We start from the raw sequence: 22,165 nt of genomic DNA, 5'->3' as shown, positions 1-22,165 counted from the left end.
GTCGACTCGGACCTCGACCAGTTGAGCTGGGGGCAACCCGGACCTTGACCGGTTGAGCTGGGGGTCGATCCGAAACTCAACCGGTTGAGCTTACGATCGACCGGTTCCTCATCCGGTTCAACCGGTTGAGCCATTTTTTTGCTCAACACCCAACCTTTTCAACTTAAAACCTTCTAAAACAATTTGAAAAACATTTAATCACAAAGTTTTAGTTGAAAACATGAAATCATCCAATTCTAAATATATTTAAAACAAAATGACTCTTGGATGATTTTGGTGCATAAGTAAAGAATGTAATGCATGAAAATCCTAGTGCACCAACAACTTTACAAAGAGTTCTTATGAAGCTTGGGTCTTGAAAAACACTTCTCTTTGAGGTGGTCTTCTTCTTCATGATTTCTCCTTGGCTTGATTTGTCTTTGTGATTGCCACTTTGGAAATCGTCTTGCCTAATCACACTTGAAATATAATCATTAGTTCTAAATCTTGTTTTGTTATCATCAAAATCAAGATTAACCAAATCTTGGTTTCACATGAGGGTTCCACTAACTTGAAACTTCAACCAAGCTTCTAATCACCTTTACACTTGGATTCCACTCCAATGGGCTCTTACACAATCTTTTCAAGTTTCAACTCACTTGAAGGCTTTAACACTCAATTAACAGATATGAATCTCTCAACCTAGCTCAACAAAGGCTCAAATACAACTCAAGGCTAGGATGAATAACAAAGGTGCACTAAAGGATATGCAAATGGGATTTAATGCACCAAGAAAAGAAATGAGAGCTTTTAAGGTAAGAACAAGTGGATAAACAAATAAATGCAGGTGTTCTCTTACTCATAAATGAAGTGGAGCTCTCTATTTATAGGTTTCGAACCTTGGGAGCTAAGAAAACCAAAAAGCAGCCTCAACCGGTCGAACTGGGGGTTGACCGGTTCATTAGCCGGTTGAGCATTTAATGCTTAGCATGTGACCGTTACCCTCGACGGAGAAGGAAAAGCTACTGGAAGAGAGAGAGTGCTTTTTACACTTCTCAATAGGACCTCGACCGGAAAGAGGAAACCGATCGACTGGTACCTTGACCGGTTGAGCCAGTTTGGGCAGTGCCTCAACTGGTTCACCATTTTTGGCTCAAAAACCTATTTTCTTCTGGTCTTTTCTCTTCTAACACTTAGGCAAGGTCTTTAGGTAAATTAATATGTCAATTTTGAAGTGATTTGCCTAAGAGTCATTTGATAAAACTCAGGTTTTAATGAAACTGTAACTTTAAAGGATAAACCGAGTTTTTCAAAGATACATGAAATGATATGTAAATCCTAAGCGTACTTATGCATTCACCTTACAAATGTTTCCTATGATTAAAAGTCTTCCAAAGGTCTCGATCTTGCATCCGTTTGGTTCTTTGATGAATTTCCAAATTAACACATGAAATTCTTTATAATTCAATCAATTAGTAACTTAACCATAGTTTGTTATCATCAAAACCTGATTAGGAGAACCCTTAGGCTAACACATATACAATGCGAGTTGACCACTTTCATCATTACAATGGGGGATCATTCCCATGGACAAAAAATATTGGAAAATTTCTTTGAAATATCAGATATAAGGAAGGGTCGAAATGAAATCAATTATTGATTATAGGTTGCACAAAAAATCAGGGAAATTTTGATAATGTTGTCGATGTATCGATGAAATATTGATTTTTATTGATAAAATCACTAAAAAAAAAAATCAAAATGGGGCCTTAGGGTTTTTTTTTTTTTTTTTTTGTCTAATTTATCTTTTATTTTAAATTTTATTATCCTTTTATTTTTAATTATTTTTCTTATTTATGTCATAACCCTATTTTAAAATATTACTATTACTTCACTTTTAAATTTGTTTATATTTATCCTTTTAATTTTATTTAATTTTGAATGCTTTTATTTTAAAATATTAAACATATAAATTTATTCAAAAATTGCTAAAATGTAAAACAAAAAATGAATGAAATTCTAATATTTTATAAATTAAAATTAATTTGATAAGATAAATTATTAATATAATTTTTAATATTTTTAATTATTTAAATAAATTAATGTCCATAGAAAAATTTGTCACCATAAATTTATAATAAAATTTTTGAAATTAAATCTCAGATAAAACAAATGAAAAATAAATATATTAAAAGAACTTAAGATAATTTTTTTAAAGAATAGTTGACAAATATTATTCTTAAGTTTACTTGTATCAATTACACTTACAAAATAACTTTAATAATGTAATTTTATTTATTTTATCATTTTTTGAAGTCTTTTTAAGTATTTTCATGAATTTGGGATAATTTTCGATTCACTAATATTTGTCAAAATATTTATTGATATTTTACTCATATTTTTTATATATCCATAAAATTTAATTACCTCTCATTCAAATGAAGACAAGTTCATCCCTTCTAATGGCTATCACATATTAATAACTTCAAGGTATAATCCCTTTTATAGTAGAAATGACCAAATTCATTTGCACAACAATCATTGCTAAGCCTTAATAGATTACTTCATGGTTCCTATTTAATTGACAACCCCATTATTACTCCACTTGACTATTTGGAAAATGTACTAATCACATCTCAAATGAAGTATAAAAATGAAGCTATTTCCTAAAGCAAGATAATTAAAACAATCACTATATCGATTAAAAGTACGTTTGGTAATGATTTTAGAAAGTATTTATAATCTTTTTAATACTTGAAAATTTTTATTTTTCAAGTATTGTAAATGGTAGAAACACTTCTTAGAAGTATTGTCAAATGCACTTTAAAAACCCGTTTGGTATTGATTCTAGAAAACGTTTTTAATATTTATAATACTTGAAATTTTTTATTATTTAAGTGTTAAAAATGTTAAAAATGCTTTCTAAAATCACTTTCAAACACACTCTAAATCTCTTACCTAGAATCATAGTTAACTCGACTAATGAAGAGAGGTTGGCGCAACCAGAACTTTATCTCCCCTGAACTTACTTTTACAAACCAAAGGAAAGAGATATATTTGAAAGACGCCCAAGGTCTAGGGTAGAAGTGGAATGAAAGAAGACCTAGTCTCAAATTTATCCTAATTAATTTTTCGTAAAAGCAATTGCAATTGTGAAAGAAAACGCCATTGAGGAAAGGAAACTCCGAGAGTTGGTATATGAGATGCATGCATAAGATATTAAGTAGTAGTCCTCGTGCATTTGAAAGCCATTGAAAAAACAACGTACCATATCAAAAGCTGGCCGACAATAAATTATCAAAAGTTTGACAAAGTGGCAAAAAGCTAGTAGTGGGAGGATCTGAAAATGGAAAAAAAAAAAAAAAGTTACACATTAGAAAAATCTGACAAAACAACGTGAATAAGAAGTCTGGTAAGCAGGAAAGGTTGCGTTGATTTCAAAATAAAGTAAATTATGACGGAAAAGAAGAAGCGTTTTGAAATAAAAAGAAAAAACGATGGTGTAGCGTAGTTAGGCACATGTGTAGTTTAGAGGGATAGGCAAGAGGCATAAAGCTGATAACGGTTGTTGGTAAATGGAGTAGTTGTGAAAATGAGGAGCGTGACCATGTCCATGCCCCAATCTGACCTCTCTCAGGAGTCAGGAGTCAAGGAAAGCAACTTGGACATTTTTCTATATATATGATCATCCCTTGATTATTTGGAGGGTAGCATAGCAAGGGGTATTAGAGTATCAATTATTTTCCCTTTCAACTGCTTGGTTTGTATCGCTGAGCCGGCATTGATCATCATTAATTTAAGAAATGGATTTATGTCTCCTATCGACAACGTAAAATTAAAGGGATTGGGGATATAATAATGGTCTAAGCGTGGGAGTCATCCAATGGGATCTGAATGCGGGACTTAAAAGGGAATCTTTTTGACTTGGTTTTGAATGGGGGAGTGCTTGAATCAACATGGGATGACAAATGGAAGATAATCATTAACCATTTAGTCTATCAATCAAGGTGAAGTACCTAATGTGCATGCATAACTGTGACACCCATCCCATTTCATTATGCTTTTCACATCCTATTTGGAATATGCCATCTTCAATTCTTCTTCTCAAATTATTATATTTATTTATTAATACAAAAAAAAAACTACAAAATACGAATCTAAGTTTATAAAATATAAATTTCTAGCTGTTATTTAAAAATAATTTATATTTCATATTATCTTTTAATGATATATGTATTACATTTAACTATCTTAGGTATTATCATTGACCAGCTTATGAGATTTGAATTATTTTTAAAAAGTCTTCATTTTATAATTACTTTTATGAGTGTGAAAACCTCACTTTTTTTTTCTATATTATCAAGGAACATGATATGTATATTGAGCTTAAATCTTGAGCTTCTAGGAAAATTGATAATTTAATATAGGTATCAGAACTTGGTTTGCTAGAAGGTTTCGGGTACAATTTATGTTTCCTTTATTTGATTATTTCGATATGAATCCATTTCATTTGGTTTTAACTTTCGAGTAAATATTGGCTCCTCTTCTTAATATATGTGATTTTTGGAATATTGAACCTTGAATTAACACTTTTTGTGATTGATAATGGATTTATAAATTTTAATGTAACATAACATTTAGAATGTGTTTGAATTATTGAAATAGGAAATGAGAAGGGATAATTTATTAGATTCATCTATTATTGCTATATTTGAATCATTTATTAGAAATGAGACTAGTTAAAATAAAAAATAAAGAAAAATAAAAATGGATTTAAAGTTGACTTATTTTTTCTCAATTATATAAAAATTAAATATTTTTCAAAATACATAAAAATTATTTATTTATTGTAAATCAAATATATATATATATCTTCTTTTTGTAATTACTTTCCTTAAATTATACATTCTTTTACAATATGTTTCCTTCTTGAAAATTTTGAGGAAATATATATCTTCAAATTTATTTCACTTTTTTTAAAAGAGTAAATAATTTAAAACTATATAAGTTTTTAATTAATTTTAGTTGTGTAATATATTTTTTAACTAATTTTTATGGTAAGTTAATAGTGAGAAAATCATTTTTTTTTTTTACAATTTTTTTCGGTTACTTTTCCAATAACCAAACATAGATTAAGGTTTTGGCTATCCAAAACTTTTTTTTTTTTAGCATTTAGGGGCTATCGATTGATCTCTTCAAAAAGTTTTGGAGTTTGAGAGTATTGTTATGGGATGATTTAATTTAAAAGACTGAAAACTGATAAAGGGTCATTGCATTGAAACAAGTTCTTGGGGGGGTGATGAGCGTCCGTTGGGAAAGGTGAGCAGAGAAGAGGGAGCAGAGAAGAGGAAGCAGCCAACAGTGTGGTGACAGGCCAACCCGTTTCTACCAAGGAACTTTACTCCCCCCAAGCAATCAATATGAATTCTCGATCGAGGTGATTAAGTGCTTAGATATCTCGAAAAAGCAAACATAAGGGAATTTTTAGAGCACAAATTCTTTTCCTTGCGAGAGACCAAATAGAGTAATGTTATGGTAAAATAAGATGAAAAGGAGAGGGAGAAAGAGAGAGAGAGAGAGAGAGAGAGAGAAGGGGTGGTGGCTGTAGGGGACCATGACGAGGAAGAGATGGGAGAGGTGGCGGAATCACATGGCGAGAGAGGAGGAAATGATAAAGTCGGGGTGTGCCATGTGTGATGGACTCATGGACCATGGACCATGGTGTGTGAGTGCGGCATCCCCTGGAAAGGCAATGAATGATTGAGGGGGAGGCAACCCCGTTTCTAACTCCGTTAGCTTTATTTATTTTTAATTTTTTCTTTTAAAAAAAAAAAGAAAAAAAAAGAAAGGGAAGGGGGGATTGGGGTCATATTCAGTGGGTCCCACCTGACGCTCACTTAACTGATGTTGACGTCTGAATCCCCGTATTCATAAGTCCTCTCTCTGTCGGCTATTCCCTCTTCTTCCCCGAGACAGGACGCGTGTGCCCTCAAATGCCCTTCTCAATTTCTGCCTTGTGCATCATTTGGGTGCGTACCACTTACATCCAGCCTTAAATCCAATCATTGTGCGCAAAAACAAATGCTTTTCCCTTTATTGAACCACCGTTTACATTTACGTTTAAGATTAAGATAAAACTCCACAACCAACTTGGTTCACATGCAAATTCCAACGGATAAGGAGTAAGGGCACTGCCCTAAACAAAGGGACCTTACAAAAAATGCAATTAGGCCGGCGCATGCCCACTGTCCACCATGTCCTTAAAGCACTGTGTTGGAGTCTATTACTCGCAAAAACTTGTCAAATCACCTCCTCACCTCCCCTCAACTTCACCCCTATCCTTAGGCGTCTAATGTCGCGCTATCTAAGTCGCTTACGGCATTGGGCACTGTAGAATGATTTTGAGAATGACAAGTGCGGTTTCATGTAGAGGTCAATGTTGAAAGAGGTACAACTATAGCCATAAAAATTCTATTTTAGTGCTGTCCTGGCGTTCAAGATTTGGTACAAGACCCTATCAATTACTCACAAAAGGAAAACACCAGCTCTCCAACGCCTCTGCTCAACTGCCAATTACCCAACCCCAACCCCAACCCCAACCCAAGATAAGGAATAAGGATGGGTGTTATTTTATTTATTCTTAAGAGCGTGCGCAACACAAGCCATAAAAGAGCGTGGAGTAGCTTCCCGAATTCAACTAGATGAGCATTCGAGCTGATCCCCACCACTGTCCCAATATCCCCATCCCCCATCTCCATTGCGCCTACGGCCACCAAGTTTCCAGTGTATGCTCTTGGGTACACATGAGCTGTATGCTATCACAGAAAAGGCATCTTTTTAGCATTGCGGTGCCGCTACGGCTCTTGATGCTTTTTTTTTTTTAGGTGGTTGCATGGCCGAAAAATATATATACACATAAAATCATTTTTAAATTGAAAATTAAATTTTAAAATGATATATCCCCATATTATTATGACCTGGGAAGCTTTCCGGTTATGGCTAATGCTCAGGAGGATTTCAATGTTCAGGACGATGGGCAGCAGCAAGATGCGGGCATGGGCGAGCTCTTGGCTGTTTTGGGTTACAATGTTCGGTCGTCGGACATGGTGGACATGGCTCAGAAGCTGGAGCAGCTTGAGATGGCTATGGGTAATGCTCAGGAGGATGGGGAGAAGAGCAGCAAGCGGATGAAAACGGCGTCGTCGTGTTCTTTGTCATCGACGCAACAAGTACAGGAGAATTGGTTGGCGAGTGTCGCCGAGTCGACTCGGCCGGTTGTAGTGGTGGACTCGCAGGAAACGTGTGTGCGACTGGTTCGCACCTTGATGGCTTGTGCAGACGCGGTTCAACAGGACAATATGAAGTTGGCAGATGCACTGGTGAAGCACATAGTCCTGCTGGCGGCGTCCCAAGCTGGCGCTATGAGAAAGGTCGCCACCTACTTCGCAGAAGCTCTGGCTCGTCGAATCTACAGAATCTACCCTCAAGACTCTCTGGAATCGTCTTACTCGGATATTCTCCAGATGCACTTCTATGAGGCCTGCCCCTACCTCAAATTCGCCCACTTCACAGCCAATCAAGCCATCCTCGACGCCTTCGCCGGCGCCAACAGAGTTCATGTCATCGATTTCGGCCTGAAACAGGGGATGCAGTGGCCGGCTCTTATGCAGGCCCTAGCATTGCGCCCTGGTGGCCCACCGGCCTTTCGACTCACTGGAATTGGCCCTCCGCAGCCGGACAATACCGACGCGTTGCAGCAAGTGGGATGGAAGCTGGCCCAATTGGCTGATACCATAGGCGTTGAGTTCGAATTCAGGGGATTCGTGGCGAACAGCTTGGCGGATCTGGAGCCATCCATGCTCCAAATCCGGCCGCCAGAGGTGGAGGCCGTGGCGGTGAACTCCGTGCTGGAGCTGCATCGCCTGCTGGCTCGACCGGGGGCCATCGAGAAGGTGTTGTCGTCTATCAAAGCCATGAAGCCGAAAATCGTGACGGTAGTGGAGCAAGAGGCGAGCCACAACGGGCCGGTGTTTCTGGACAGATTCACGGAGGCGCTGCACTACTACTCGAACCTGTTCGACTCACTGGAAGGGTGCGGGGTTTCGCCACCGGGTAGCCAAGACCTGATGATGTCGGAGATATACCTGGGGCGGCAGATATGCAACGTGGTGGCGTGTGAAGGAGCGGAGCGGGTTGAGAGGCACGAGACACTGAGTCAGTGGAGGAGTCGGATGGGCTCAGCAGGGTTCGACCCGGTTCACCTGGGCTCCAACGCCTTCAAGCAGGCGAGCATGCTGTTGGCTTTATTCGCGGGTGGGGACGGGTACAGAGTGGAAGAAAATAATGGGTGTCTGATGCTTGGCTGGCACACTCGTCCCCTCATCGCCACCTCCGCGTGGCAACTCAACTCCAACTTCAACCCCACCTCCACCTCTGCTCATTCTCTCCTGAGTCTCTCTGACTTGACTCTCCATTCCTGATTTTTCTCTCTTCTTGCTAGTTTGTAATCTATTTGCTTAGATATTTTTCCTTAATTATCATATCCAGGGTGGACCGATGGATTGTGTATCTAGCTATTATTATATTTCTCACTTTTTAATAAAAAGGTAAGGTAGTCTCAGTTCTCACTTCTCTGGCGGAGAGCGGAGATGGGAGACGGGAGACGGTAGGCGGTAGATGTTCCAATTTCTTCCTCTGGAATTCTCTACTCTATAGAATGATTATACTATCATTACTAAGCTTCTTGCAAATTTTTAATTATCTGAAAATTAAGTGACCTGGTCATGCATGCAAGTTCATGGTGTGGAGGATGCAGGGCCTAATATGATGCCATTTTGAAGAAGAAGCGTGACTGGGCATAGATAGATTTAGGACGGTTCTCCAATGGGATGACTCTCAAGACTAATCTTGTACTAGAGTGTCAGGTGAGGGGTTGGGTTCATGTTTGCAATAATTTCGCATCACTCTCCTGAAAGTGATAGGACCCTGGGAGGGTCAATGGTTGTTGGTTGAAGCAAAGTTTGAAGAAAGCCAATTGTTGAAGGAGGCTATTTTGATGTTTCTTAATTCTTATTCATTCCCTGACCTCGAAAGTTAGAAACTCTAAGGCTCTGTTTGGTTACCGGAAAATGCGAGAGAAAGAAAATTGGGAGGAAAAATGAAAGGAAAGAAAAAGGTAAGGAAATGAATATAATTTTTTTCACTTGTTTGGTTAACTATGGAAAATTTAAGGGAAAAAAAAAAAGAATTCATTTTCTTTTGTTTGGTTAACCACAAAAAAAAAAAAAATGTAAGGAAAATGGAAGAAAAAAAGAATTCATTTCATCATTTTTTAGCTAGGTCTTATTTATTTTTATTTTTATTTTTATTCAATATTATGAAATAATGATAGATATAGTTTCGAATTATGTTTATGAATTATTTTTTAAAACAGTTTCCTGTTTTCTAAAATAAAAGATCAAAAAAATAAGTTTAATAATTAAAAAATAGAAAATAATTTTATATTTTTAAAAACATAAAATAATTTTCTTAAAATCACAAAATATGATATTTTTAAATAATATATTTGCATTACTTTCACTTATTTTTAAAAAAATTACCTTAAAAATAATGATAAATAATAGAAAAAGGTAAAATATTACATATAAAGATTATATTTAAAGTATAGTAAAAAGATTTAAAAAAAAACTGGTTAAGAATAATTCAAGTTTCAAAAATTGTTTTCAAAAATAATTTCCAAAAATTGCCTTGGTTTTTTCTTAAAAATAAAAAAAAATAAAATTGCTGAATTGTATAAAATTCTTTCTGGCCTTTAACAGTAGCAAGGTGCTTTGAAGTCCTAAAGGAGAGGAGGCTGGGCAGAATTGATAAAAATAATGGGCACAATAGATCCAGATACAATAATGATGATTAAACATTGCTATATGAAACTGGTTAGCAGCACCCACAGGACTCTAAAGAAACAATGCTGAACTGGAGAACAGGCCACCCTAATCATCTAGTGAGGAAAGTAACCAGCGCGAGGACCACAATGGCCCCATGCATGTCCTTTCAGTCCTGATTTGTCAAGCCTGTAGGAGTAAATTGCATTACTTCTTAAATGAACGTTCAAACATCAAAATTAGTTTGATGGATTCTGAATGACATGATCCAGTTAAAATCCTTAAAAATGCATTTTGCAATACATCTTGCAAATCTGATTCATTCCAATAACATAGAAGCAAGAATTAGAACTTAATTGTGCATGAAGAATCTGAAGAAGAATGAACCCAATGCAATATAAGCACAGAGAAATATGAAATTCCAGAAAGAAAATTTATGCAGCAGCCGGTGATTGTCCTTTGTAGGAATAAAAGCTGTCTTTAAGTGTACTGGTTAGTTCAAAAAGCCGAGGGGACCTGCAGAGAGGGCAACACAAGCAAATAAAAAAAGGAGATTCATTAGTATTTTTCACTTATAAAATTTGAAGCATCAAGGAAAAATCTGCTTACTAAGATATAGATGGCAGTTGTGAGCATGAAGTTGAGCAGCGAATAATCTGGAATAAGAGAAAGAAGCCACTTAGGCTGTCCATTAGGCTTGTTTGATCTGCACACCCATTGATACTTGTGGAACAAGTGGAATAAACTCTACTTTCCCTACTCAAAAATAACAAAAGCAGAGATCACTCTTCCTTATTTTAAACTGGGTATGTCTGCTCATTCATAATTTAAATTGGGTATGTTTTTGCCATGATGTAGGTTTTGACAAAGGAAAGGGCTGCCTACAACACTCCCAATATTGGTTCAACCAGTATCATTATTGATATAAAAGAATTTTGAATAACTCCACTTTTCTAAAGCTAAATGCCTCAGGTCTGCCCAACAAAAACAAAAAGAAAAGGAAAAAAGGGGCTTGCAGTGTCTCAGGACCTGCAACCTTCTTCACAGAGAGAAAAATGAGACAGTGTCCCAATAGAACAGTACTCCAATAATGTAGCACTTCATCAATTAATTAAAAATTTTCAATTTTTCTTTTCATCAATTAATATTTTCCTTTCATACAGCTCTAAGGTTTGGCTCTTGGAATGAAGAATGCTGTAAAAATCCTCTTTCCCAACTGTCCATTTTCAGTACTCTCAATGTAAAAATCCTCATCCCTCACACCCCCAAACCAAACAAAATATGAATACATACGGAGCTAAGAAAATACAAAATTTGACACCCCCACTTTGCCATCTACCCAAGAAAAAAAAGCAGAGAATCAACATGTCCCCATTGCCCTGTTCTCAGCCCCCTTTTTACTAGTCCAAATGGTTTGCTTTTGAATTGCATTAATACCCAACTTTTGACTTGAATCCAAAGACAGAGAGGTAGATATGGGGAGTAGCCTCCTGCATCCTGCATCCTGCATCCTGCCTCCATGGTTGGTAAGAACTCACTATATAAGATCTGGGTTCAGTGATTTACAACCTAAAAAGCAGTTGAGCCTTCAAACTCATGAAAAGAACCCATGATGAAAAGGGGTTGATGCTGTGATTTACTTGTGAGAATGGGCATTGTCGGTGGGTTCATTATTATATGGACATAGGGTTGAATCCAAGAAACAAACAGCTAGCTGAAGTACCCATTACATAACTTATTTTCTGAAAAATAAGTTACAAAGCATTCATGTACCAGAGAATCCGTGGATTTAATGAACTTACTAGAAAGTTACCCATGCGGAAAATCAAAACCTATGATTCTCACAACAGAAAACATAGTAAATAAACGAATCCACAGCAGCATGAATACACAAAAATCAAACAAATGATCACCTATGAGTGTGTAACTGTCATAAAGGATAAAATTAACAATCCGGTTCACGAAAAAGAGGGGAAAATTGAGGGATAACGGGAAAGGCGAAAGCAACTAGAAACCCAAACAGAGAACCCAAGAGAGAACGATTACCTTGGGTTCCAGGTTTTCACAAGATGAGGTGGATTGGAGTTCAATTCATACCTGATCTGAAGATATGGATCCGAATACATTCACTGGATTTGAAGAATCCATTTCATCAATGAGAACTTGATTTGAAGAGCGCACTTCATCCATGGGAACTCGGGTGCCTGAAGAGGGTAGGTTTTCGGCCCTGCAAGGTGGTCGGAGTGATTGTGGTGGCCGTTGAAAGGGTCGACGACGGTGAGAAGCCATAGTCGCAGATGAAGAGGGAGTGAAAGGTGAAGCGTTGAATAGAGCCCCGATAAAATTTTCCCCCCTTTCCCTTCTCTTTTTCCCTTATTTTCCTCGTTATTTTTTAAGGAAAATAATAGGGAAAATATTACAATATTTTCTTTCATACTTTCCTTTATATTTTTTTTCCATCTTATTTTCCATGTCATCCAAACTAAAGAAAACTATTTTCCTCTACATTTTTTTTCCTTTCTTTAGCATTTTCCGGGAACCAAACAGAGCCTAAAGGTATGAGAAACAAGTCATACAAAAAAAAATTGCATCCCTTGTGACTTCTTTTATTGTTTGCTTATATAAGTTTTAATTCTACATATGCCTCTATGTTGGTTGTCGGCACAAAGGGTTTTTGGGTATGTTTAGAAGCACTTGGTTCCAAATAGTCTAGGAATTCCTTTAGGTTTCCTAATATTTCTTTCTTTGCCCTTCATTGAGTTTATACCCAAGGCTTGTTTTTTGTTTTGACCTTTTGATGTGCATTCTGTATACTAAATCCCTGCTTGATTGTGCTCTTTCTTTTTATATCTACAATTTGTTTGTCCAGAAAGGATGTTATTTTAAGCGACACCAACTCTAAGCTACTACTCAAGTCATGGATTCACCAAGGCCTAACTTTGACATGAAATCTATACCCTCTCTCAACCATCAAACAATGACAACAAATAAAAATTATCAAGTCCATTAAAACACTAGGAAACTGTAAAACAAATTGACCTCAAAGTCTACGTAAAGCTTTAGATGATAAGTCAAACAACCATTATAAGAAAAAAGATTTTTGGTGAACAACTTTTTACGGTGGCCGCTACTATAACTATGACAGGCTTTTGATTGTGGCAGCAACAGAGCATCACTGTATGTTTCAATACATACCACATTTTTTGTAAGGTTTTCCTACAATGTTGACTGTTTAGTTGCTCATGACCAAGGATATTTTACCTATTTTTCTGTTTAAAAATCTTTTAATCGCAACCCGATTAATGAACATGACCAATGTTTTAATATAGTTTATGGTCCTTTAGTTGGCCATCTTAAAATTTTGTTCAAATGGTTTAAGGATTCCTTTACGACTGCTAAATATCTATTTATTGAAGTTCATTAATTGTATAGGTGGACCTTAATGCCATTGAATTGGAATATGTCCAAGCACCTATATGTCACTTATACAACTTAAGACACTTTTTCATTAATCAAGCTTGATAATGAGATTAGAAACATCAAAAGAATGAGCACTTGAGTATTTTAAAGAATGGGAAGTATTGTATTATACAAGTCATGCAAGCTCATGGTCTAAGCATGTCAACCCAACTTGTGGAGCAATCAATCATTGCCCTTCTTATTGATAATGAGGATGAGACTAGAGCTATTGAGTAAGAGGCATAGTGTCGAGGTCCTTGCACTCAAGGTTGAGGCACTCAAGGACATCATGCAAGCTTTTTCCGCACAACTATAGATCTTCATGGCCCTCTAATGTCTTCTATCAATTGTCTGTTGGCATCTATGGATCAATTGCACCTTCTCATGGATGCACATATCGATGGTTTGCAAACACATCTAGATGGTCGTGTTGATGAGTTGTATGATTGTTCTCAGCATATAGATGGTCATCTTGCTTTTATGGACCGAGTCTTAGGCTCCATTTCTACTTGGGTACATCACAACCTAGCTTGAGGTCAAGCCATGTTCCACTACCTCCTCCAAATCATGATAGCTAGATTTTTAAGGTTTTTTTTTTTTGTGTATTACTCTAACTATGTTTTTTTTTCTTGATATATTTCTTACTTGTTTTAGATGTATTGAGTTTGCATGTATTTTCAATATGTTGAAATCTTATTTGTTTATGTTCTTTTAGTCTATGATTCAATCCTAAACCTTGTTTATCTATATATGTTGTTTCGTTCTCCATTTTGTGTTAATTGATTTATATCTACTTTGTCAATTTTATGACAAAAAAGGTGAGATGATGTTTAGGATGTGATTAAGTATTGATGACATGATAGATTATTGATAATATGATTGAATGATTATCATTTGTTGGACTGTGATCATTGAGGATATGATTGTGTTTCAGGAGTTTTATTGTTTTAGTGTTTGCAAATCACTAGTTCCTTCCATTTGACTTTTTCTAATATGGTGTTGACATTGAATATCGGTATTTAGGATGTTTGGTTGACAAGTGATATTGAGTTATTTGTAAACTCCATTTAAGAGTATTAGGGGTTTATGTGATCAATTTTTTGTCACAAAATTGTTAGATATTAATGCATTAGTATAATTAGATTAAGTTGACAATTTTGCTCTATTAATCCTATTTTAGGATTTTTTATATTTTCTTGTGACTTACACTCCATTGAAGATCCAAGATTGCTACAACATCAATAAGGATAGCATAGATAATAATAAGGATCTTCAAAAAGTGCAACAACTTTTATTAGTGGCATAAAGTGGATTTTAGAAATTTTAGAAAATTTAGAAAATTAAACAATTTATTTTTTTAGCAAAAAGGATTTTGAGATTGAGCACCCAAGCATACTTTTAATTACTCAAGCACTAAAGTGCTCAAGCACAACTTGAGAGTACTCAAGCTCAACTTGAGAGTACTCAAGCATTGTCCAAAGGAGATCAAATGGTGAGACCAAATTTGCCAAATTTCACTTTGTGAATTTTTTATTTTATTATTATTATTATTATTATTATTATTATTTTGCCATATTTTGGCAAGCCCGTTTTGGAAAAATGGGATTTTGGAAATAGTTCGAGTCCATAAGGGTATTACTTGTATATATGTGCCTTAAAATTTTCATTTCCTATTTATGCAAAAGCCTAAAAGTTATTACACTTTCCGTTACTCAAAACTCTCAAAGGTGTTTGCTTTCATTCTTAAGTTTATGAGAGAGAATCGTATCACCTCAAAGTGTTAAGGAGTCCACTAAAGTGCATGATAGTGCTATGTTGCAGACATGAGGTTAAGTGTAGGTAGAAAGATGTAAGTCTCAAAAAGTATTAATGGTTAAGTAAATCTTATTGGGAGCCCTTAAATGCATGACATAATATAACAATAAATAGATTTCATTAATATTTATATTATGATTTTGCTTACTGTAGACCCCTTTGGTGGTGAGGACTCGGGGGTTTGTTTTTTTGGAATTTTCATTATATTGTTAGAAGGGGTAGGGGACCCCCAGCTGGAGGTGGGATGTCGTCTGCATGAGACGTGCAGATGGAGAGGAGCAGAGACACCATGCTGCTGATGAAGGAGGCCATGCTGTTGACGGGTGAATAGGGGAGCAAGTAGTGACTTGCCAAAGAAGAGAGGAGAAGAAAAAGAAAAAAAGCCAGAGAGAGGGGGACTTTGGGAGAGAACGGACTGGAGAGGGGGAACACGGAGAAAAAAAGCTGCTGCAGGCGAGCTTGAGGTAGGTCTTTTGCCCCGTTTGATTCATTTTCTTCTCGTCTTTTCCTCATTTTGGGTTTACTTGGCATTGCTTATCTGTTTGGATTGGATTACATGTTATATTTCATTGATTTTCTGGATTATTTTCTTGTTGTTGATCGTTGATATTGCTGATTATCATAGCACTCTCGCCATGGCCACTTTTATTACTCATCAAACCAGCCCACTACCCATTCCATGAATCCCATGCATGCATCCTACACCCAACACACCCCACGAATCAGCCACCACCTTCTCTCTCTCTCTCTCTCTCTCTCTCTTTCTATCTCTCTACTTTCCTCTCTTTTTGGCGTCCAAACCTCGACCCTATCGTCACAGACTGAAGCGGATTCGCCATGGAAGTGGTGCCGTCAAGAAGCCCATCCATGTCTCTGCCGTGCCAGCCGCCAAGTCGTCAAAGTCCCATCGCCATTTCCAGCGAATTCGAATGAAGAGATCACGGAGAGGCGGCTAGCTGAGACCCGTGGCGGTGCAGGCAGTGGAGGCGCACTGTTTGACGCGGCGAAGGGGGTAGCACGCACGGCGACGCGGTGGCAAAACGGCACGGAACGGCTGCAGCTTGGACCAGCTTTGAGGGCTCCGGCGACGCCTCTCGTCTCCGTCTCCTCCGTCGTCACCGCCTGAAGTGGAGAAGAACACGTGATTGAACGGCCCCAAGGAGAGATGAGGATTGACTTGGGCCTTAATGGGCTAGACCGGTTGAAAAGGTCCAGGTTTGTCTAGCTGGAAGTGAGTGCTTTGGGCTTGCCCACTAATGTCTTTAGACTTGGGTTTAAGTTGTGGCACTAGGCCCAAATTCATGATGGATGATTGCTTTGGGCTTGCCCATGAAAACATTAGACTTGGGCTTGAGTTGGAGCCCAGGCCTAGTTCGTGTGGATGAAAGGCTCTATGCCAATCCTTCAAAAATCCTAAGTTTTAATTTAATTCTTGTTTAAATCATATTATCATAAATCAAATCATTATCCCGTATTTATTATTTATTCAAAGTCCAATCTGTCAAAAAAGTCACATGTTTTAATTTAATTCTTTAAATACTCTTTTAAATCTCATACTTATCAACTAGAATTACTATCCTATATTCTCCTATCTATCTACGCCAATCCTTCAAAAATCCTAAGTTTTAATTTAATTCTTGTTTAAATCATATTTTCATAAATCAAATCATTATCCCGTATTTATGATTTATTCAAAGTCCAATCTATCAAAAAAGTCACATGTTTTAATTTAATTCTTCAAATACTCTTTTAAATCTCATACTTATCAACTAGAATTACTATCCTATATTCTCCTATCTATCTATGCCAATCCTTCAAAAATCCTAAGTTTTAATTTAATTCTTGTTTAAATCATATTTTCATAAATCAAATCATTATCCTGTATTTATTATTTATTCAAAGTCCAATCTATCAAAAAAGTCACATGTTTTAATTTAATTCTTCAAATACTCTTTCAAATCTCATATTTATCAACTAGAATTATTATCTTATATTCTCCTATCTATCTATGCCAATCCTTCAAAAATCCTAAGTTTTAATTTAATTCTTCAAATACTCGTTTAAATCTCATTTTCATAAATCAAATCATTATCCTGTATTTATTATTTATTCAAAGTCCAATCTATCAAAAAAGTCACATGTTTTAATTTAATTCTTCAAATACTCTTTCAAATCTCATATTTATCAACTAGAATTATTATCCTATATTCTCCTATCTATCTATGCCAATCCTTCGAAAATCCTAAGTTTTAATTTAATTCTTCAAATACTCGTTTAAATCTTATTTTCATAAATCGAATCATCATCCCGTATTATTAGTTATTCAAAGTCTAATCCTTCAAAAATCCTCTGTCTTAATTTAGTTTCTCAGTAATTCGTTTAAATCTTATTTTCATCAATTAGGATTATTATCTCATATTCGTCTATTTATTTAAAACCTAGTTCTTCAAAAATCTCTTGTCTTAACTCAATTTTTCAATCCTAAAAATTCTACAGTCCGTCTAAATTTTATCCTCATCAATTAGAATCATTATTCCATGTCTATTCAAAGTCCAATCTTCCTAAAACCCCATGCCTTAATTAAAACTTCAATCCCAAAAATTCTACTATCCATCTTTATTCGCCTAAATATTATTCTCGTTAATTAGTATTATAATCTCATACCTACCTATCTATTCAAAGTCATATCCTTTAAAAATCCAACGCCCTAATTCAAATTCTCAATTAGAAAAATTCCACTATTCTTTTTTTTTTTTATTTGTTTAAACATTATTTTTGTTAATTAGTATCATTATTCTATGTTTATTTATTTATTTATTTCAATCATTAAAATTCAATTCTTCAAAATCGGATTTCCAAATTTAACCTTGAGACTCAAAAATTCCACCATTCACTTTTATTTATTCAAATATCATCTTCCTTATCATTGTTATAAATTCCACGTTTGCTTATTTCTTTCTTCTAAAAATTCCAGTAATTAGAGTCCAATTATTCAAAGATCCAACTTCCAAACTTAATTTTCAAAATCTCACTATTCACTTTCATCCGTTCAAATATCACTTTCGTCAAAATCCGATTTTCCAAATTTAATTTTTAATCTCACAGACCCCACTATTCACTATTCATCCGTCCAAATATCGTTTTGATTAATTAATAACATTATTCCATATTTACCCATTTATTTCTCTTAAAAATCTCAATCATTAAAGTCTAATTCTTCAAAATTCCGATTTCTAAATTTAGCTATCTAAAACTCCAAGTGTCCTATCTCCGAACCTAATTTTCAATTCCTAATGTTCCGATTACCGTATTTACCCAGTTACTCATTTGTTACCATCATTATTTTTATTACCATTTTATTTGTTCATTTCTAAAAAGCCCGCCTTCAAATGATTTTCGAGATTTCCAATTTTCATAAATCAACTTTCATAATTTCTACTTCTCAAATAACTTACGATTCTGATCTCTTTCAAAATTCAACTCTCATAATCCCAATTTTCGTAACTTAATCTTTTTTTTTTTTTTTAAGATCCCGAACCCTCAAATCATTTTCAAAATTCCAACCTCTTTCAAATTCGATTTCTAAAATTCACATTCTCGCATTCAATCTCTAAGAGTCTGATCTTCAAATAAACTCTAAAACTCCAACTTTTTAGTGATCTTCGAGATTCCATTTTTTCAATTAAACTTCAAAAGTCTAATTTTCTCTCAAATAGCTTTAATTCCGCTCTGGTTTTCAAACGATCTTCCGCTCCTCTTGATCTTAATAAGCGTGAACGAATTTTTCATAATTCCAGAATAATGGAATCTGTGACATTAAGTCATGCTAAATAAACGGGCTTTGATGGGGGCCCAACATGGGTGACTTTATGATTGATTGATTGATCGCTTGCTTTGATTATCATACGTGATTGATTTACCCTACTCTCCGACATACATGCGATTATTCCTAAATTGTGCACTAACCCTCTCTATTGATAGCACATGGTGGCTCGTTGCCCAAGTATGTACCCATTTTCCCTCTAATCGTTCTCTATGCATGTCTCGACTCTTATGTGTGCATGATCATTCAGGATATTCATTAATTTACTCGTAAATTGCCACGTCAGCTTCATTTTATTAGTAGAGACCCGACTTTAGGGACTTAGAGGGGTGCTATGGTCTTTCACCGTATCTTCCTGATAAGTAACCTGACCCCCGAGCCTGATCCGATTTTTTGTAGATCACCTTTTCCAAAATAAGGAGTTGCACTTAGGGTTTTCTTTCTTATTTTGTTTACCCTTTTAAAAATAAAACAAAAATAAGTGGCGACTCCAAGTCATTTTCTTAATCAATAAAAATCATTTTTCGAATTAAAATTGAGCTCATCATCGAGTGGAAGACGCATGAGCCGAAATGCGGGGTCCACACTTACCCTTTCACTATCTCATTTATGCATTATTTATTTATTCAAGTTTGCATTACTTACATTGTACATGACTTGAGTGATTACTACTCAAAAAGTGCTATTTCATAGCTTGTAATTAATCCTATTAAACACTTTTGAGTAGTAGTTAGTGCCTTTTAACCCAGTTAGCATGTTAAGGCCCCTTTCAATTAATTCTAATCAAAATGTGTAAGTTTTGGTGTTTTTGTTAGTATTTTGATCACCAAAGCATTAGGAGATTGAGGAGAGTTATTTGGAATCCATGGCAAAGCAATGAAGAGCTCAAATTCATGAAGAACCAAGATTTGGAGCTCCATAGCCCTTTTCCAAAGTCGTTCAAAGTATGCAAGGAGAGAAGCAAAGAGGAGAAAAGCAAAGAAGAAAACAGAGGACAGCAGCTGCAGTCTTCTTTCGCACTTTTGGAGCACTTCCCGAAGTCCATTTTCTACATGCTATATACCATTTCAAAGCTCAGGAAGTCAAGAATCCAATGCTTCAAACGGTGCACGATTTGGAGCTGAAATGAGGAAGTTACAATCATTGGAAGCCAATCACTCCAAGCTGAAGGAAGGCTTCAGAAAAGTGCTGCGAAATCACCATTTTTGTTGCGAGATATTTCGCAGCCTTTTTGTACAGTACCATGGATTTCCCCTGAAGCTTCACGATGCGATGGAAGCCAAACACCACAAGATGAAAGCCAACTTTGCAGTAGTGCGAAATCAGCTGGTTGCTATGAAGAAATTTCGCAGCCTTTTTGTGCATCTGCAAAATCTCGCAGACCTCATTTTCACCTGCGAAATGGTCCTGAAGCTTCCTGATAGTTGTGCACCGACTCTTTTAGATCTTTTCTTCTGATATTTTTGTGTCTAAATTTCCATTTTCTCCTTGTATTCAGCCACTTATGTAATTCCTTAGCTAGGAAGTATCCAAGGAAGGGTAAATTACCTTCCTATATAAACTCTCAGGGAGTGTTAGAGTTTTGGGTTCCAGGGGGATCCTTTGTACAGTTTTGGGAAGGAAGTAAAATACAGAGCACTTGCTCTGCTTTTCATATATTTTTTTTGTCTTCTCTTTCATTTTCATTTTCTTGCTAGCCAAACATTCTCTGAGATGTTTTCTCAGAGGATGAGAGGCTAGACTCTTTGTCTCTTGGAGCTAAGGTAACCAGGTAAGTTTCCACATGCATAAATTGGAAGTTTTGTTGTTTTAGTTTTTAATGAAGAGAAAGTGTGACCCGTTAATGGTTTTTATCTTTTTAGTTAACTTAAAACGCCTTTAAATCACCTGGGCCAACACTTGGTAAGGCAAGTGATCTCCGTCCATGGAGATTCACTAGTTTACCCCTTGCGAGCCTCTGGGAGGTGACTTGAAGGTAGGATTTTCTAGAATAGCCAACACTTGGTAATCTTTTGGACTCCAAGGAGACATCCATTAGTTATCTCTTGCGAGCTTTTGAAGGGAAATCCAAGGTTAAAGATCACCTTGAATGGCAAGTGCTAGGTGAGAGGTATGAGCCATTGCAAGTTGCATCAGTGAGAGGGATTTAGTGTTTGAACCCATTAATGGGAAGCATCTGTACAACACCGGTTGGAGAAGGAACTATATGTTAATTCTCTAATGCGAGGAAAAGAAACAAGTGACCGGAACTCTCCTTTTTGTATGAAGAATCTGAGCCTAGTGATCTGAAACTCCAAGAAACACTTTTCTTTGTAAGAAAAATCAGTTACTATTTTTTTGGTTAGTTTAAAACCTTTCCTTTTTCATTCAAACATCTTTATGTTTTCTTTCAAAGCTAACCTTGAAATGAAAAGGCACCAATTCAGCTTTGAATTGATATCATTTGTGAAGTGAAAACCCATCCCAGTGAACGATCCTAGAGCCACTATGCCATAGTAGCTTTGTCTTTGCTACCCTAGTATATGGTGTAATAGGTTATAAATTTTGTTGATTAATCCCTCAATCAAGGAGCACCAGCTGGACACGAATCAGCTGAGACACCAATTAGGCATGAATCAAATGGCGCCGTTGCCGGGGATGGCGCCACTTTGCAGTGATATGATCTTTTGAGAACACTTGTGATCTTCATCACAAGTTTGGTGACTTTTCTTTTCCTTTTACTAACTCTTTTTATTTGTTTTTGTTTCTCTCTTTGTTCATATTTTAGTATACCTTTTATTTAGTTTTTAGTTTACCTTAATTTTCTTTCTTTGAATTGTTTTTCTTTTGTTTTCTCTGTTTTTAATTCACAATTTGCTAGTTGTGCATGCCATATTGAATACGAGATAGCAGAGGAAGCCATGAACTTCATGAGTTATGTGGCTGAAGTTTCAAGAGAATGGGGTGAACCAAATGCTAGAAATATGGGAAGAATGATGTCTCAACCTAATGCCAAAAATGAGATGTATATTTTAAATGATGGCATAGACATGAAGGCAGAGATTGCAGCTATGGAAAGGAGATTGGATGAGCTAGAAATGAAGAACATGCAAGAAGTGCAAGCCATCTCTCAAACACCATTGCTACCTATGCCTTGTTCCCTTTGTCGATCATATGAGCACTTGGTTGAAGAGTGTCCTATTATTCCAACAGAGAGGGAAATGTTTGG

At 36.0% G+C, this 22,165-nt stretch overlaps 1 protein-coding gene and 1 pseudogene across 1 annotated transcript; one reads left to right on the top strand and one right to left on the bottom strand.

Moving 5' to 3' along the window:
- Nucleotides 1-6,737, bottom strand: part of LOC117930499 — a 28,226-nt pseudogene extending 21,489 nt beyond the window's left edge.
- A 208-nt stretch (nt 6,738-6,945) lies between these two features.
- LOC117929529 (DELLA protein GAI-like) lies at nt 6,946-8,668 on the top strand. Its single transcript, XM_034849837.1, has one exon. It carries the CDS (start codon nt 6,975-6,977, stop codon nt 8,457-8,459), a length of 1,485 nt encoding a protein of 494 aa, XP_034705728.1. The 5' UTR covers nt 6,946-6,974; the 3' UTR covers nt 8,460-8,668.
- The last annotated feature ends 13,497 nt before the right edge of the window (nt 8,669-22,165 follow it).

Source organism: Vitis riparia, chromosome 14, assembly GCF_004353265.1.
Source record: "Vitis riparia cultivar Riparia Gloire de Montpellier isolate 1030 chromosome 14, EGFV_Vit.rip_1.0, whole genome shotgun sequence".
Classification (NCBI taxonomy): Eukaryota; Viridiplantae; Streptophyta; class Magnoliopsida; order Vitales; family Vitaceae; genus Vitis; species Vitis riparia.
The sequence above is the reverse complement of the archived record's forward strand: the minus strand, read 5'-3'. Positions and strand labels throughout refer to the sequence as shown.